This window comes from Pistacia vera, unplaced genomic scaffold, assembly GCF_008641045.1.
Source record: "Pistacia vera cultivar Batoury unplaced genomic scaffold, PisVer_v2 Contig678, whole genome shotgun sequence".
NCBI classification, from domain to species: Eukaryota; Viridiplantae; Streptophyta; class Magnoliopsida; order Sapindales; family Anacardiaceae; genus Pistacia; species Pistacia vera.
This window is the reverse complement of record NW_022196532.1, coordinates 489,762-507,628: the sequence shown is the minus strand read 5'-3', so window position 1 is coordinate 507,628 and position 17,867 is coordinate 489,762. Positions and strand designations below refer to the sequence as shown.

Here is a 17,867-nt window from a genome sequence, read left to right as displayed (position 1 = left end):
ATTTCAAAAAAAGCATCATCTGACAACACCAACTATTATTTTTCCCCAAAAGAAAAATAAATTAAAATTTTTACTTTTTAAAAATATGGGAGAGAGAAAGACTGTTCGTTCTTTGTTTGTTCGTAGTTTCTTCTCAAATACCATCACAATCTTCTCTTCTCTTCTTTCTTTTCATTTATTTATTTTTCAACAGCTACGACGACAATTAATATTAATAACCCCAATATTTATTATTATTATTTGTATTGGGTTATTATTCCTCAAATCTCCATCTCACCGCACATCTCAATCACTCATTCACACACACCAAAAACCGAAACATGATCATCCATTACGATTCTTTAGACAGATAACTTCACCTCGTTTTTGTTCTAGAGAGAGAAACTCTCAATTTTTGTTATTCCTCTTTTCACTCATTACTCTAAACCCAATTTTCTTTTAACACAGTTGAACCAACGCCCAATTGCTTTCTCTTTCTTTGTTGATTGAGAGTATCTTTGGAGTTTTGTGATTTAGGGTTTTTTGGTTTGATATTGAGAAATGGACGGTGGAAGTGAAGCGGAGAAGAAGAAGCCACCGGAAGGTGAAACTAAGTCCAAGCGCAAAATGAAGACGGCTTCTCAGCTTGAAATTCTTGAAAAAACTTATGCTGGTTTGTTTTCAGTATCAGTATCAGTTTCATTTTAGTTTTTATTTTTATATTAATTTTTTTTTAGTGGGTTAATGTAAATTTGGTTTTGTATCAGTGCATAGTTACCCGTCTGAAGAGCTACGAGCGGAATTATCGACGCAGTTGGGTTTGTCCGATCGGCAGTTACAGATGTGGTTCTGTCACCGGCGTCTGAAAGACCGGAAGGCGCCACCTGTAAAGCGTCAGCCGAAAGATTCTCCATCCGCGGTCCCACTGCCAGGTGGCGATAAAGAATTGGCGGGAACTGACTCCAGCCCCTTTGCGCGGGCCGGTATGGCAGTTCAGAGGATTGGGGGTGACGTCGCGGCAATGAAGAGGTATTACGAAATGCCGCCGCCTCAACAGAGTATTGCGGAACTGAGAGCTATTGCTTTTGTTGAGGCGCAGCTGGGGGAGCCTTTGAGAGAGGATGGGCCCATTATCGGAATGGAATTTGATCCTTTGCCGCCTGATGCATTTGGGGCACCTATAGGTAGGTTTAGTCATGCTGAATTTTCATTTGATTCAGTAAGTTTTTGTTTGGGAAAGCAACTTAATAGGTATTACTTTGATGGATTAGTTACCATTTAGAACTTTTTATGGGCAAATTTAGAGAAACCTCGTCCCCAGGAGGTGTTACAAGTTACAACTACTTGCGAAATGAAATTTGTTTTATATAGGTATGTTTTCAATTGAGAGGAGGAGATATCCAAGTAAAGCAAAATCTGCAACCGTGTGCCAATTTGTAGCAGCATTGCCGATATTTAAAAGAGTTGCATAAGAAATATGTTATTCTTGATATTTACATGTCAAATGCTGTGAATGCTTGTTTGAACTTAACATGGGCATGCCTTTGTTCTAGATGTTTTTGTTGTGCTTTTAAAATGATGGGGTTTACATGCTTATGTAAAAAGGTTTCCCAATTGTTCCAGCTGTATGTGCTAGAGTTATAACTGTTTGATTGTAGGATGGTAAACTTTCTTTACGTCACATTTTCTCTTCTTCATCAATGCAGTTGGCATGTTTTGGGTCCTTGAGTTTCTTGGGAGACAACATTGGCAATGGAACTATGTTACTGTCTCAGGGTGGTGTCTTGACTTTATGAGGCTTCTATTGTTAATCAAAATTAAGGTTAGAAGGGTTGTTGCAAATGCAATAGTTTTGCTACCAAGTTGTGGTTCTGAGTTAAAAGATTTTAAAGTGAGAAGTGATTGGTGGTCTACGCTTGTAATATTCCTTGACAACTTGTTCTTATGAGTTGATTAGATGAAATTCCAAAAGTAATATTAGAGGGGATATGATCTTAATATTCACATGCTTATTAAAGTTATGGCTTTTTCTGCATATTTAATGCATTTCTATTTGTCAATCTTGTGTTCTTTTCCTCTCATTATGTTTGAACTATTGAAAAACTACCTATGAAGCTGTAAATACAATAGTCTTAATTTTCCTTGCTTCAGTTTATATGGTTTTATGTGCTGAAGGTACTCAACAGTCGTTTCCCTAATAACTTCCTTATACTACACTAGGACCAGCAACAGGGGGACAGCAGAATTACCCTGGGCTTCCTTTTGAGACTAAACAGTATGACCGACCTGATGTGAAACCAGTCAAGGTTAGACTCCCTGTTTCTACATAGTAGCTTATACCTACCATCTGGATACATTGTTAATTTTTTGTGAGTGATTACCTTTGTCTTGTTGGAAATTACAACTCAGTTTTCTTTTCTTGGTTTCAGTCATTTCAAAATATTTGATTATTATGATTTTCATTTTTTTTTTTTTTTTTTTGAAAAGTAGTATGCCTGTGTACTATTGTATTTTTTGTTTAGATGTGGACAGCTTTTTTTCTGAAAATCTTTGGTCAATGTTGAGTACTGTTTTCTTTTCTCCCAAAACATTATTGTGTATAACCCAAAAACTTATTGGCAGGATATGTTCACGGTTCATCCTCAGTGCGCCACAAGGACTCTTCATGAATACCAGTTTCTTCCCGAGCAGCCAACTGTTAGAACCGACACTTATGAAAGAGCTGCCCCATCCTACCACTATGGTTCACCTGTTGATAGTTCAAACACCAGGAATCCATCACTGTCTACTGGGCACTCATTCATGCATGGGAATGAACAAGTATCCTCTGGATATGGTTTTCCGGGTCAACTGCCTAGTTTAAATCTTCTTTCTCAACAAGGCAGGCAGAACCACCTTTTGCCGTCTGCTTCGGAAGAGTATGAAAATGTTCCACGAAAGAACTCCTTTGTAAACACTGCTTTAGATGCTCATTTTGGTGCTCATGCAATTACAGCACTAGAAAATCAATTTGTCTCATCTGACAGGAGGGTTACCCTTGATGAGGATGCTTCACGGATGGAAAAAAAGCGCAAGGTACTTAATGCTATATGATGTATTGAATGCTAAAAAATAAGAAACTAGCATCTCATGCATGACATTTACTTGCAGAGTGAGGAGGCAAGAATAGCACGGGAAGTTGAAGCGCATGAAAAAAGGATACGAAAAGAACTCGAAAAACAAGATATTTTGAGGCGAAAGGTCTTGCTTACTACCTTTGCTTTTTCTTAATTAATTCTTAAGTTGTATACTGATAGCATCATTTTGTATATTAAGAGAGAAGAACAAATTAGGAAAGAAATGGAAAGGCATGACCGTGAAAGGCGAAAGGAGGAGGAAAGGCTGTTGCGTGAAAAGCAGCGGGAGGAAGAGAGATACTTGAGGGAACAAAGGCGTGAATTGGAGAGGAGGGAGAAGTTTTTGCAGAAGGAATCAATTAGAGTGAGTTTGGAAACCTATCTTTCTAAGATGCCTATCTTAGTGTTGTATATGAGGATAAGAGTTATGTTCTCTGTGTACTCAGGCTGAGAAAATGAGACAAAAAGAAGAACTACGCAGAGAAAAGGAGGCAGCAAGGCTTAGAGCTGCCAATGAGAGAGCTATTGCTCGCAAAATTGCTAAAGAATCAATGGAACTTATAGAGGATGAACGCTTGGAACTCATGGAATTAGCTGCGTCAAGCAAAGGACTGCCTACAATACTGTCTCTTGATTTTGAAACTCTGCAAAATCTTGAATCATTTAGAGGTAATTTACGCCTGGGTACTTTTACTTTTTGTTCTTTTTGGTGATTTGACCAGTTAAATCAGTTTAAGAACATTGATTATACTTTATTAAATTCTTGTTTTAACTGCACATATGTGCGTATTTGACCAATTTAGAGTAGTCTGGACTTTTTAAATTCGACATATTTAGAATAATATTTGTTGTCCCAGTATTGAGCTTAAATTTTGTAGAGATATTTTTAGATGTTTACATTTTGAATGGAAATTAGAATGTGATGTCATTCTGTTTGTCGTGTAAATTGATTATATGAATTTTCAACCATATATCAGTTAGCATATTTTAAGGATATACAGTGGTCCTATTCTTGCTCTGCTACTTGAGACTTTTTTGGGGTTTGAGTCATATGCTTTAATTTTCATCTCATGAGCAGCTAATCAATTATTTCTGTTTCAGATGTATTGTGTCCCTTCCCACCTAAATCTGTGAAATTGAAAAGGCCTTTTGCAATTCTACCATGGAATGGTTCTGAGGAGAATGTAGGGAATCTTCTCATGGTGAGTTGAAGTAGTAAGTTTCCTTGTGTTCTATTTTTGGTTCTTTCCCAGATAAGGTTGTGATTGTTAATTGAATCTGGAATGCTGTATAAGAATATCTTATTTTGGTTCCTGGGAATGTCCAGGACGCATAAACTCTTGTAGAGACTCTCTTTTTGGGGTCTCATTCTTTCATTCTTTATACTATACCACCCCCCCCCCCCCACGACAAAAAAAAAATCTTATTATTAGAGTTGTGCAGACTTGACAATAGATTCTTGTTTTGCTTTGCATAATTCTTATTTGGTGTTTTGAATGTGATTAAAACATTTCAGGTCTGGAGGTTCTTAATTACTTTTGCAGACATTCTTGGGCTTTGGCCTTTTACTCTGGATGAGTTTGTCCAAGCTTTTCATGATTATGTAGGTGCATATTTCTCATTTTTTTTTTGAGACTTTTGTTTTGAAGTCAATTTGGAGCTGGGCAGTGCCTTGTTTTGTTGCATTGATATGCATTTTCAACTCTCTGATCTTCAGGATCCAAGGTTGTTGGGTGAAATACATATTGCTCTTCTAAGATCAATAATTAAAGATATGGAGGATGCTGTGAAGACACCCGTTACTGGGCTAGGAACAAATCAAAGTAGTGCTGCCAATCCTGGAGGTGGGCATCCACAGATTGTTAAAGGGGTATGCTGTTCTATAGTTTCATGTTCCTGCTGCGATTTTTGTAGTTTTTGGTTAGCTTGCATACTTAACCAGTTTTTCCCCCTTTTTCTATATGTTGGCAATCTGTTTCAGGCATATTCTTGGGGATTTAATATACGCAGTTGGCAGCACCACTTAAATGCATTAACATGGCCTGAAATTTTGCGGCAATTTGCTCTATCTGCCGGATTCGGTCCTCAACTGAAGAAAAGGAATATTGAGCAAGCATGTCTTCATGATGACTATGAGGTTATTATTCTTTATGTATTCAGAATTTAATTTAATGTGGAAGCTGTCTTGTCTTATTGAGATCTGAATGATTTTGTCATGTTGTAGTAGCAATTTCTTTCATTATCTGTGTTAAGTTTGTGTTATGAAAATTCTATTCCAAGGATATCTTGGTTACTCATGTTTGTAGACAATTATTTTCTTGAACATGTGTTTGGATTGTTTGTTAAGAATTAAGATACTGCTACTTTATCCATTAAAATATTCTTTGTAGTTTTATGATGAGTTTAAATTTGTGTACAAGTGCAGGGGAGTGATGGTGGAGATATAATTTCTAATTTACGCAACGGGGCTGCAGCAGAAAATGCTGTTGCCATAATGCAAGAAAGGGGTTTCTCCAATTCACGCAGATCTAGGCATCGCTTGACACCTGGAACAGTTAAATTTGCTGCATTTCATGTTCTTTCTCTTGAGGGAAGCAAGGGCCTGACAATATTAGAGGTTGCAGACAAAATTCAGGTAGTTCTATATCTATCAGTTTTTGTCATTCTTTTACTGTAGTGAGTATGACTTCTTACGATTTTACTTTTGAGATAAGAAATCTGGACTGAGGGATCTTACAACGAGCAAGACACCAGAAGCTTCTATTTCTGCTGCTTTGTCTAGGGATTCTAAACTTTTTGAGAGAACAGCTCCTTCAACATATTGTGTACGTACGGCTTATAGGAAAGACCCAGTTGATTCTGAGGCAATACTTTCTGCAGCTAGAGAAAGGGTTCGAATATTTAATAGTGGATTTATTGATGGAGAAGAGGCTGATGATGCTGAAAGAGATGAAGGCTCTGAAAGTGATGTAGCGGAGGATCCTGAGGATGATGATTTAGGTACTGAATTGAATCTAAAGGAGGAGAAACCCAATTCTCGGGAAGCAAAGAATTTTACAAAAACTCTCTTGGGAAACAGAACGGAGACCAATGAAGTTACAGAAATTCCACTAGGTGGCCTTGGGAGATCTGGTGAGGGCCTGTCTTCAAAGAGTTCAGAAGGCTTCTGTGAAATAAAAGGATCTGATGGTTTGATTGGTCAATCCATAAATGCTGCTGAAGTTTGCCTTGATGCAACTACTACTGGTCAAGCCAATGCAGATATTGATGAAAGCAATCCTGGTGAACCATGGGTTCAAGGACTAATGGAGGGGGAGTATTCTGATCTCACTGTTGAGGAGCGGCTTAATGCTCTTGTTGCTTTAGTTGGTGTGGCAATCGAAGGAAACTCAATTCGTATTGTGCTTGAGGTATCGTTTCTTTGTTCTTTTGATGAAAACATAAAATATTTTGCTCCAATTTTCTCCTCTGCATTTAGGCTGAAATAAGATTACTTTTCAGGAACGCTTGGAAGCTGCAAATGCTATAAAGAAGCAAATGTGGGTAGAGGCACAACTTGATAAACGGCGTATTAAGGAAGACTATGTATCAAAAATGAATTTTTCAGCATATATGGGGAACAAGACAGAACCGAATGTTGCAAATTCTTCAGTGGAGGGTAGGCAAAGCCCTTTTGTTGTTATTGATGACAAAAATAATGAGACATCAGTGGACCTTACCATTAAGCAGGAACTGTTAAATGATCAGCAGCATGACCATAATTGTATGATGCCACCTGAAGGGAATTTGCAAATGCAAGATTACACCATTGGCATCGATAATCTCCAATATCAGCAAGCAGCATATGCTGCTGAGAAGTCACGCTCACAGTTAAAGTCATACATTGGCCACAGGGCAGAAGAAATGTATGTGTATAGATCATTACCACTTGGTCAGGATCGCAGACGTAATCGGTATTGGCGTTTTATTACATCTGTATCTCGGAATGATCCTGGATGTGGAAGGATCTTTGTTGAGTTACGTGATGGTCATTGGAGATTGATTGATTCTGAGGAGGTGGTGTTCTCTCTAGTGACTTTTCTTTCCTATGTGATTACATATAGCATCATCTCAGTGTGTGTCTTTATGTGTTTAACCTGTGTTTCTCTACTTAATTCTGCTTGTGGTTGGCTATCCTCCCTCCACCTTGAGTTTTTGATGGAAGGAAAGGCAAGAAACATCTGTCACATTGCAATCATTATTTTGGAAAGCTACATGGTTTAACATGCCATCTGTTCTTTTTTCTCTTCATTGTTATTTACCATGGAGCAGTGCCTAGTTGACATACTTTCTTATATGTGTGTATGCTTGCTTTATCATCCATGTGCTTGTATGTTTCCCATCCTTTTTAAATTCCTTTACTGTTCTTCATGCAGGATTTTGATGCTCTGTTGGCATCTTTGGATCTCCGTGGGGTTAGGGAATCCCATTTACACTCAATGTTGCAAAAGATTGAGATGTCCTTTAAGGACACTGTTAGGAGAAGCATGGTGGATGTGAACACACACAGACAAAATCAAGAAACTGCCAAGCCAAAATCTTTTCAAACAGTTCCTTGCCCTGATTGCAATATTGACACTGATAGCCCCAGCAGTACTGTGTGTGTTTCAGATTCTGATATGTCAGAGACCTCAACAACCTTTTTGATTGGGCTGGGAAGGAATGTAACTGAGAGAAATGATGCCTTGAAGAGATATGAAGATTACGAGAGGTGGATGTGGAATGAATGTGCTAATTCTTTAGTATTATGTGCTATGAAGTATGTAAAGAAAAGGTGCAAGCAAGTGATGAGTGCATGTGATTACTGCCATGATATTTATCTTTTTGAAGGCAACCACTGTCCATCTTGCCATGGGACCTTTAATGCTTTCAATAGAAACTTAAATGTTTCTGAACATGTGGCTCAATGTGAAGGGAAACTGAAAAGGGACCACGACTGTACTTCTGATGTTTCTCTTGCTTCTCCTATGAGAATCAGATTGCTCAAACTGCTATTATCATTTGTTGAGGTGAGTAAATTTCTATTTTTGGCATAATTACAGATGATGTTATGTTAATATTGCTTTAGTATTTAATTTCTCTCTTCAATATATATTTTTTAGTGTCACATTGACTGTTTCTTATCATGTTTATGTTGTGGCTGGCAGGTTTGTATTCCACCAGAAGCTCTACAACCTGATTGGACTGACGGGCGTAGAAAATCGTGGGGTACAAAGCTCCACTCCTCATTATCAGCTGCAGAACTTATTCAGGTTTAAAATTTTGGCTTTTCCCTTTTCATGCATTTATTTCTTTTTCTGTTTATGATTTCAAACAATTTTTCACTTTCTATTTTTTTGATATTTTCTATATTTCTTGCCCACGTTTTACTATCGGACATGGTAAGCTGTGGTTTCGCTTATTGTTTTGCATGTCATATTAAACTTTCTTTCCACTGATCCATCTTGTTTTTATTCCCAATTAGTTAGAAGTCAATGCAGCCAAGAGTTTCTAGTGGACTTGCTTTTCGGAGTTCTTAATGAAAGTAAGGAACCAATTATGTACAGCAAAGCAAAAACACTAAGTAGCGGCAAAAGTGAAACAATGGATCCAATCATATTTTACTTATTAAGCAAGCCTTTTTTTTTCCCTGAAAATTTATTAAATTAACAGCCCCTAGGTTCAACAAAGCATGTGAAAAAAAGATTTAAAACATAAGAAATTATACCATAAGCTTTGACGAACTCTTGATTATTTGGTACATAATTGGTAAGGATTCTAGGTACTGGATAATTTTCTCTGAGTCGGGGTGGTGCAAACTTTTAGAATTATAGAATGCAAGTCAAACTAGCTAAGATGCACAAGGAGAAGCAAGACAGAGATATATGGATAGAAATGAGTGGAAAGAAATAAATAGACATAGCATCTACCCAGCTGAATAATAGCAAGAGATATGAAAGTTCAGGGAACTTGGAAAAAAGGGAGCAGCCTAAGATACATAAGGAGAAGCAAGACAGAGATATATGGATAGACAATGAGTAGAGAGAAATAAATAGACATAGCATCTACCCAGCTGAATAATAGCAAGAGATACGAAAGTTCAGGGAAGTTGGAAAAAAGGGAGCAGCTGTAAAAACCCAGGCTTAGGAGCCTTTTGTTTTCTTCTCTTAATAAGTTGGAATAATAATTAAAACTAAGAGGGTTGTAATCAAGTTTGTGCCAAGGAGTTCTCAATTGCTCTTATCATTTCAGCATTAATCTTGGTTTAGTTTTTAATTTTTCTTCTTTTAGTCGATTTCAGACTAGTTATTTTTGGCACAATATTCCTATATGGTTGCATAAGTATGTTGGTTCATTTTAACCTGGTTTCTGAAAAATTGTTTTTCAATATATTACCAAATATAGTATTGGATTTAAAGTGTAAAATTCAATTTAATTGTTTTCAAGTCCGAAAAATAAATTTTCACCAAAAATGAATTTGGGAGACAATGTTGAATAGGCCCTAAAACTCCTTTAGTTGTATAATCTCTAAAATGTGTTGAAGCCTGATTGTGGGGCTTTAAAAGAAAAAAAACATTTAATTCGCATGCATATATTGTTAGAAACCTTTGGGCAGTGGTCCCTTTAGGCCCTTGATGGGCTCCCTGGGACCGACCATATTTTGGAATTCTTGTGCTGCAAGCCCATGGTAATAGTTTCAATCTGCAGGAATATATCTGACGAATTTGGAGGTAAAATGTAGTAGCATTATGGGGTTTTTTTTTTTTTTTTTTTTTTTTTGCGTAATTTGTAGCATCATCGGGTTAGTTTCTCCTCTTGCCCCTTTTCTTGTAAATTTAATGCTTTTTTTTTTTTAATATACAATTCACTGTAACTAAACATAATACTCTTATGTTAGTGGGAGATTCTTCATTTTGCTTGTGTTGTCATTGCTTTGATTAATTTCTTTAGATTTACTTTTGGAGGAACTATGAAGTTGAACAATGCATTTTCTTTTTGTCATTTTCAGGGTCTGACACAGTTGGAGAGTGCCATAAAGAGGGATTATTTGTCTACAAATTTTGAAACAACTAGTGAGTTGTTGGATTCTTCTAACGCATTAGCAGCATGTACTCCTAATGGTCCTTCCAGTCCAGAAACGGTTTGTATTCTACCATGGGTACCACATACAACAGCTGCTGTAGCTTTAAGGCTCATGGAATTTGATGCATCCATATCCTATCTGCCACATCAGAAAGTGGAATCTCATCAGAAGGACAAGAAAGAAGGTGACATTGTGGTGAGTAACCCTTCTCAGTGTAAATTTACTCCTGAATGTACAAGGGGAGAATATGAATAAAATATTAAAATGGAACATGCTTCTTATTGAAGTCAAGTCTATGGTATATGAAGGAACGTTTTAGTCTTACATCTGTATCTGAGCTACACAGAGTTAAGGGTATTACAGAGTCAGCTATTGGCCAGAAATCCTCTGGATTCTATATGGTTGCCTTTTAGCATGGAATGAAATCTGAAAGGGTGCTTCTCTCCGTTTGCATGTTACAAAGCTTTTGATGTATGTATGGTGTCTTCAAGAGATTGAATTTTGTTTGTTGTGTTGAAGATATAATCTGTCATCAAAACTACACCCTATATCTCTGAAACGAAATATTTATGTTTGCCTGTCACCAACTTTTGAAGGGGGCACCTTAGCTTTCTAGAGCACTTCAGTGTTGTATGCCAAGCATGTTAGATATGTGCAGTATGGCGGGTCATTGGTCTGGAGTCATACTTTATGGTTAGCTTTTAGATATACTATTATGCCAAAAGGGATTGCTACTGACATCTTTTCTTTTAATTTCTTAGAAGTTTCCATCAAAATATGCTGTTGTCAAGAATTCCAGAGTTGATGAAGCAGTAGAAACTTCATATCAAGCCAGTTATTCTCAAGAGGGAAATTGGATTGATGTGGGGATTCGACTTGCTGGCCAGAACCGTGGACGAACAAACCGTGGGAGAATTCGTGGACGTACTCAAGGTGGCAGATCTCAGAGAAGGGTTGGTGGTTCCAGATCTGAATCTGGTAAAAAGAGTACAAACATCAACAAAGATAGATTGGGGCAGGTACTGGTATGGAAAGAGCAACCTCGTGGACGAGGGCCCAAGCGTGGTCGTCGCAGCGCTAGAAGTAGACAGAAAGCAGCAAAGAAGGTGGTTGGGGTTGTTGGAGAGAGAGAGACTCCGAAAGAAAGCATATTTGAGCAATCAAGAAATTTAGTGAGGGATGAATGGAATAGGGACGAAATGACAAAATTGCAAGAAGAACGTGCTGAAAATCATAGCAGCTTTGAAAGATCAGAGTATGACGATGAAAATGGTCAAGCAACAGGAGATGAATACGATGATATGTTGGACACATATGGCGGTAGTTTTGATGGCAGGCTTAATGACCAACAGGAGGGGAGTGATTATAATTTAGATGGTAATGAAGAAGATGAGGATGATGAAGAGGGAGATTTGGATGTTGAAGAGTACCTAAACGAGGAGTCAGATGAAGAAGGTATGAGGGTAGGAGATGAAGAACGGAATGTAGATCCTGAACAAGGTACGGGATCAACTTCTACAGATTTTAGTGACTAGAGTAAAGGATGGGTAGCTTAACTGTGAAGAGAGATAATCATGTAGAACAAATTTAGCACTGTGAAATTCTATTCTTTTGTTCGATGGTGTACAGCGCTATCCCAATAGGCAAAGTGTGTGTACTTTTTAGTTTTTACAGAGGGATAGATGATTGTCCAGAGCATCTCCACTTTTACTTAATGTATTATACATAAATGAATGTCCCCCCTTTAATTCATGAACTCCTTCCGCCATTTGGTACAAATTCTGCCTCACCCTCCATCAACTGGAAACGTTTCTCAAATTTTTACACGGTTCTTATGCCTAATCCTTTTATGTTGATATAAAGGATGTTTTGGAATGATTCTTGACTTAGACAAAACATTTTATTTATTTGGGTTGGAATTGTATGTAAGTCATCTGCTGTAAAGTTTTAATTTTCTTTTTTTTTGACATATTTTGGTTGTTTTACTTCTACAATAGTTTTTTCCCATGATTTCGGTCTTTTCAGAAAGACCGAACGGCATGTCGTCTGAAAAGTTAACAACATGAACGACATTTCAGCAAGTTGACAGTTTTTATCTACAATCGGTAGTTGGGAAAAATTGTTAGACAAGGTCGACGAATTGATAATATGTTATGATATAATGCAGAAACAAATATTTGTTCGACTACACTGGTTTACTGCCGATTACTTTTGAGAATGCGATGATTGTTAAATGTATTAAAACAACTCCAAATATCCCTAAAAATCGAATTAAATTATTTAATTTCTAAATCACAATATAAGAAGATAACAACCATGATACCACTATGTTTTTGCAAAGATTCAGATAAATCTGAAATGTATTAATATTCACAAAAATGTGCTCAGCCTCAGTATTATTTGGTCATACCAATCTCAAGGACCTAAAAGTTTCTTGATTCCAGCTTTCTGCTCAGCAGTCAACCTTGTTGGGAACTTGATATTGAATTTGATTATCAAGTTTCCTCTCTTTGATGGATCTTTTTGAAGTGGCATCCCTTCCCTTGGTACAATCTCCTCGTAGTTAGGATGAATTACAGTATTGATAGGAATGGCTAAATTCCTGCCATCCAGAGTCGTCAGATGAACTGTATAGCCTGTCAAGGCTTCTGCTAAAGATATCTTTTGTGTAACAATCAAATCATTTCCGTCTCTGGTGAACACACTGTGAGGCTTCTCATCAATGATGAAGACGAGATCTGCAGGTACAACATTTGGTTGTTCATTTCCTTTCTCAGGGAAGGTGATCTTTGTTCCTTTCTTCCATCCGGGCTTCACATCAATGGTTAGTATTTCTTCCACCTGCATTTTTTTGCTGAACCCAACAAGAAAAAGTTAGGTGAAACAGGCTCCCTTATGATCAGGGAAACTTTTGAACCAGAATTCACCAACTAGTTACGAAGGAAAACGATGCTATAAACAACAATTGATTGATCTTCAAGAAGCCAGAAGCACATCAAGTAAGTCATCTGCACAAATTTTGAGTGATATGTTCTAAACTTAGTTTTAATCATTCGACTACACCCAGTTAAACATATATCTTTGGTCCACACGCCTGTAGAATCCAATCTATAAGTAGTGCAAAACACGTTGTCAAATAAATTTCCACAACTTGAAATATGAAATGTAACAAGCCATCCTAGTTGAAATAGCTCTGGATGTTTTCTTTGAAGGAAGCATCATTATTGTACCCACGCATACAAGTGTATCACTTTTTGACTCTAAAAGCGCTACATGTGCATAGTTAGAACCCCATATATATTCCCTCGTGTCATACATCAAACTTGTTTAAAATGGAAACTATCAATCAAGTTAGTGTACACTAGATAAAGATTGGGTAATTTGATTTCCCACTTTTCTAAAGATGGGGCGCTTTCATATCACTAAAGTTATATCTAACAACTAACGACCAAATTCTACTTTCTAGCAGCTAATAGTGTAATAGTACTCCTTCATATATAAACTATGCCGGAATAATAACATTTCAATAGGCATTATAAGAACCAGAACGAATAATTTGATGCTTTATGAATAAAATTATGGCAAAAGTAACTTAAAAAGTTTATTGCAAGCATAACTTGGAATTTAAAGCAAAAATAAAGCGGAGCAGATATTGTAACATACCCACTTATATCAGCAATCTCTCTGGAGATCTTTATCTTCTTAGTAGTCCCTTTATAGAGCTCTTCAAGGCTACAAGGTAACCTATTCTCAATTGGTGGAGCTTTCCGAGGCCCACCACCACCGCCACCCATTGATCCTCCTCCTTCACCGAAAGAACTAAACATTTCCTCTGGAAACATCCCACTTGAAAACCTTGACCCTCTCATCCCACCACTACTACCAAATGGGCTTGAAAAACCAAAAAACTCCCGAAACACATCATCCGCGCTTCGCGGGTTAAAATGAAACGACGTCGGTCCGTTTCCGGTGGAGAAATACGTTGCTCCACCACCCGAACCGCCAGCATCCGGCGGTGGCACCTGGCCCTTTAGGCCCTCCTCACCATACTGATCATATACAACTCTTTTTTGGGGATCACTCAGAACCTACAAAATCAAACAAAAAGAATATCAATCAAAGTTTAATATTTTCAAAAATACTTTAAAAAAAAAAAAAAAGAATAAAAACATACATCATAGGCTTCAGAGATTTGTTTAAACTTAGCCTCAGCTTCTTTCTTGTTATTTGGGTTCTTATCAGGATGCCACTTCATGGCAAGTTTTCTATAAGCTTTCTTCAGATCATCATCTTTTGCATTTCTATCAACTTGCAAAATTTTGTAGTAGTCGACGCCCATGGTCTCCATCTCTTATTCTCTCTTTCTCTTCTTCAGTTTCACTATTTTGTTCTTCTTCTACTTGAAAAACTAAATGAAAAAACTCTGCCTTTGGCTTTAACTTTTGAATGGTTTGGTTTCGGCTTTGGTTTGAGTTTGTGTTGGCGGTGGTGGTGAGGGTGGTGGTATATTATAGGAAGTGATGTGATGAGCTTGGAATATTAGAAGTGTTGGTTCAGATTATTTTAGACTCCTGTGGAATGTTCCAGAAGTCGCCTCGCCATTCATTTTGTGGATTCTATTATTAGTTATTAAGTGCGCGTTTCGATTTTCGGGTCACTGCCAGTTCCATGATGGTTGGATACTTGGATTTTTCGTTTTGGGCTGGACACGTAAGTAAAAGCCCTGTCGACCTGTTCGTCTGTCGCAAGAGTAGCCACAGTAAGCTGTTACTTTAGATTTCCATTTTCCTTTCTCTCACCTTTTTTTTTGTTTTTAATAATAAAAGAGTAAATAGCAAAAATCCAACATGAAATAAACGCCTTAAAAAATAAAAATAGAAAAAATATAATAAACATGTGTGGTTAAAATAATAATGAATAAATTTTATTTTATTGTTAAAATAATTATAATACATAATTTTTATCATTATAAATATGTATTATTAGAATGTTTAGAAAATTAATCCATTTAGTAGTAAATGTTTTGAATGTTAAACCCCCAAATTGAATGATGTTAACAACATAAATTCATATTGTTACCAACAACATTAATATAAATTACTTATAACATAAACTTTATATAAATTTGTACATAAATTAAGAAAATAAAGGTTTGGACCTCATTCAGTGATTCAAATTTAAAAATTCAATCTCCGTGCTTATATCGCAAGCCAACATTGCGGTTAAGCTACTTCTTATTAAAAATAATGCACGGAAAATTAATGTTTGGTCAACTTTACCCGTCCAAGAATAGACTTAAATCATAATATTAATGATAAATGATTAAAAATTTATCATTTATAAATATTAGAAATTAAATTAAAGGTTATTATTTGATTAGAAAATTATGTTATCCTAGTAGTGGGAATTTAAATTTGTGATTCTTATTAAAGTTAAATTAGAGTTTGATAAGTTTATCGTAAATTAATGTGATCAGTATTATGATAAGTGTATTTGTCCTTCTTTTATTATGTTGGTTTAAATCATTGTTACGATAATTAAGTATTGAATATTAATAGTAGATCTCATACATAATTATATTCAGCATAATTCCCTTGAATATTTGATTGAACATGTGATCTCATAACTAATCATATAATATAATAAATAATAATGGATATTTTTGTAAAAATATACTCATCAAAATTAGTGACACAATAATTGAAAATCAAAGATGAAAACAACACTTGGGTTTATAGCCATACAAATAGGCATCAAATGCTCGAAATCATGTTACTGTATGAATTGTAATTACATAAACAAATCTTATTTGAACACAAAACCCATAAATTAACAAATGAAAATATACTGCATCTAATCAATTAACAAGGAATCTGATGAATGAACCATCTCAATATTTTCACAGGAAGCTTCACCAGATCCACCGCGAAGTTTGCAAGTGCAGAACAACAAATGCAGCATGGGCACAAGCAACTCAATACAGTTCTGCCATTGACAAATCAAATATAAAACCAATAAGATCAAAAGAAACAAGAAAGACATGATTGAAGGAAGAAATTTAATTAAAAACTTACCCAATGATCCACACCACAGCGCCAACAAGAGATAAAATCAATGCAACCAAAGCAAAAGGAAGCCCCAGCAAGAAACCCAATGGCCGGCAATCTCCCATTTTCCTGTATATTGGATTCTCTCTTTCTGTGATTTTGAATTGTAAGAGAGAAATTGTATTTGTTTTATAAGTTTACGCGAAATCAAACCACCTACTTCGACTTCACGTAACGCGGTGTATAATCAAATATAAGTAACTACCACGTTCCATTACTTCATCACATTGACCAAAGTGTCCTTGTGAAACTACCAAATGGGAAGTTATGATTGGGTTTTACACTTTTTTTTTTTTTTTATTGCATGAAGTCAATGGGTATTTTAGGGATTAGGGTATTGTTGAGAATCTTCGTTCTTGCTTCAATGGTTTCCACCAGCCGGGTCCATGTCAAAATGCGACCGCCACTAGCGTGTGAAGACGACTTCTTCAGTTCTTGTACATGTTTTTTTGTTATTGTTTCAAAGTTCAAACTTCAAAGAATAACCAAAAAGGTGGGTAATGGGCGGTGTAAATTGATCTGGTTCTACAAATGGCCGAAGCTGAAGAGATTAGTGTAGAACCCAATAAGATATGATCCAGTGGGCTCTTCAAGCAATCTGAGAACTGCCTTGGCTGTGACAGCAATTCACACTCCAAATCCAAGTGCATGGTCTTTGGGTCTCCTATTTCGACTGACACTAGTCCCGTTGTTCATAGATCTACGTCGTTCTCATTAGTGCACGGTTTCTCTTTCATATATCAGGAACACCAAGAGCAAATTACCTTTCACTAAATATTTACTTCATAGAAAGACTAAGGTATCTAAAATATCAAACAACTTATTTCATTGATGTTTGTTGATACAAAAATCTGCACTAACTAGCGAGATCCAATCGACCTTGTCGGGATCAGAACTGATCTGTGCGTGATTAAGAATAATTAGCAATGTATGTAAAAAAAAAATGCAATAAAGTAAAGACAATGAGAGTTTTAAAGTGGTTTGGCGAGGTTAACTCTGAAGCCTACGTCCACTGGTTTTGTATTTGCTGTGAGAGCTTACAATATAGTTCCTATGTGAAATTCGTAACCCCCGCTCCTCCTTTGAGGGGGTTTATATACAAGATTTGAACAAAGAAAAGAGCAAAATTAAGGGGATTACAATTGATCTAAATCGCAATTCCGATATTCTCGCGGTTAGGCGCTATGATTGCGCAGTGATCGCAATTGATCTAGTCATTCCCGTAATATCTGGGATTTGAAATATCTGGAGGTTGATTGAATAATTCCATGAATTGTCCGCGACTAGCTTATGCTGGGTCGAGCTTCGGCTCAACGAGCTTATACTGGGTCGATTAATCATTGTTGTCGAGATTATTCTGGGTCGAGCTATATCCTCACGTTGGCTCGAGCTTGGCGGAAAAGCCACACACAACATCTGTCCCTTAGTGTTTGATGATCGCTTCGGACTTCAAAGACTATTGTTCGATTTGATGCCAAGCTCGACTTCAATAATGAATCTCTAAGTGCATGTTCGAACGGGCTCCTGTGGTCGACCTTACGCTTGGTCGACGTACCTCACACT

At 36.7% G+C, this 17,867-nt stretch overlaps 3 protein-coding genes across 6 annotated transcripts; 1 reads left to right on the top strand and 2 right to left on the bottom strand.

The window, feature by feature from the left end:
- The first annotated feature begins 14 nt into the window (after window positions 1-14).
- On the top strand, window positions 15-12,104 carry LOC116113299 (homeobox-DDT domain protein RLT2). Of its 3 annotated transcripts, XM_031399446.1 has the most exons (19): window positions 15-652; window positions 747-1,163; window positions 2,200-2,285; window positions 2,602-2,897; window positions 3,006-3,054; window positions 3,130-3,219; window positions 3,295-3,459; window positions 3,542-3,764; window positions 4,197-4,297; window positions 4,612-4,698; window positions 4,813-4,965; window positions 5,077-5,232; window positions 5,521-5,730; window positions 5,810-6,505; window positions 6,597-7,151; window positions 7,511-8,143; window positions 8,282-8,386; window positions 10,123-10,392; window positions 10,959-12,104. In XM_031399446.1, the coding sequence occupies exons 1-19, from the start codon at window positions 541-543 to the stop codon at window positions 11,730-11,732; spliced, it is 5,178 nt and encodes a 1,725-aa protein (XP_031255306.1). In that variant the 5' UTR covers window positions 15-540; the 3' UTR covers window positions 11,733-12,104. The 3 variants fall into 3 exon arrangements, with proteins under 3 accessions (XP_031255306.1, XP_031255305.1, XP_031255307.1); XM_031399445.1 differs by having other exon boundaries at window positions 2,602-3,054; XM_031399447.1 differs by lacking the exons at window positions 15-652; window positions 747-1,163 and adding an exon at window positions 1,761-1,801 and having other exon boundaries at window positions 2,602-3,054; window positions 10,959-12,103.
- Window positions 12,105-12,384: 280 nt separating this feature from the next.
- On the bottom strand, window positions 12,385-14,672 carry LOC116113367 (dnaJ homolog subfamily B member 13-like). 2 transcript variants are annotated; one of them, XM_031399522.1, is made up of 3 exons: window positions 14,372-14,672; window positions 13,861-14,285; window positions 12,385-13,051 (listed from the first exon to the last, which is right to left on the bottom strand). In XM_031399522.1, the coding sequence occupies exons 1-3, from the start codon at window positions 14,543-14,545 to the stop codon at window positions 12,613-12,615; spliced, it is 1,038 nt and encodes a 345-aa protein (XP_031255382.1). In that variant the 5' UTR covers window positions 14,546-14,672; the 3' UTR covers window positions 12,385-12,612. The 2 variants fall into 2 exon arrangements, with proteins under 2 accessions (XP_031255382.1, XP_031255383.1); XM_031399523.1 differs by having other exon boundaries at window positions 13,044-13,205.
- Window positions 14,673-15,946: 1,274 nt separating this feature from the next.
- Window positions 15,947-16,464, bottom strand: LOC116113289 (signaling peptide TAXIMIN 2). Its single transcript, XM_031399433.1, has 2 exons — window positions 16,272-16,464; window positions 15,947-16,182 (listed from the first exon to the last, which is right to left on the bottom strand). Exons 1-2 carry the CDS (start codon window positions 16,367-16,369, stop codon window positions 16,059-16,061), a joined length of 222 nt encoding a protein of 73 aa, XP_031255293.1. The 5' UTR covers window positions 16,370-16,464; the 3' UTR covers window positions 15,947-16,058.
- Between the last annotated feature and the right edge of the window lie 1,403 nt (window positions 16,465-17,867).

What these genes read in the sequence shown, in the direction of transcription:
- LOC116113299 (XM_031399445.1), top strand. Translation starts at nt 541, where the DNA reads ATGGACGGTGGAAGTGAAGCGGAGAAGAAGAAGCCACCGGAAGGTGAA. An exon ending in GGATGGAAAAAAAGCGCAAG is followed by an intron (nt 3,055 to 3,129) that starts GTACTTAATGCT and finishes ATTTACTTGCAG; the next exon opens with AGTGAGGAGGCAAGAATAGC. An exon ending in TCCAAGCTTTTCATGATTAT is followed by an intron (nt 4,699 to 4,812) that starts GTAGGTGCATAT and finishes TCTGATCTTCAG; the next exon opens with GATCCAAGGTTGTTGGGTGA.
- LOC116113367 (XM_031399522.1), bottom strand. Translation starts at nt 14,545, where the DNA reads ATGGAGACCATGGGCGTCGACTACTACAAAATTTTGCAAGTTGATAGA. An exon ending in AAATCTCTGAAGCCTATGAT is followed by an intron (nt 14,286 to 14,371) that starts GTATGTTTTTAT and finishes TTGATTTTGTAG; the next exon opens with GTTCTGAGTGATCCCCAAAA. An exon ending in GAGATTGCTGATATAAGTGG is followed by an intron (nt 13,052 to 13,860) that starts GTATGTTACAAT and finishes TGTTGGGTTCAG; the next exon opens with CAAAAAAATGCAGGTGGAAG.
- LOC116113289 (XM_031399433.1), bottom strand. Translation starts at nt 16,369, where the DNA reads ATGGGAGATTGCCGGCCATTGGGTTTCTTGCTGGGGCTTCCTTTTGCT. An exon ending in GCTGTGGTGTGGATCATTGG is followed by an intron (nt 16,183 to 16,271) that starts GTAAGTTTTTAA and finishes TGTCAATGGCAG; the next exon opens with AACTGTATTGAGTTGCTTGT.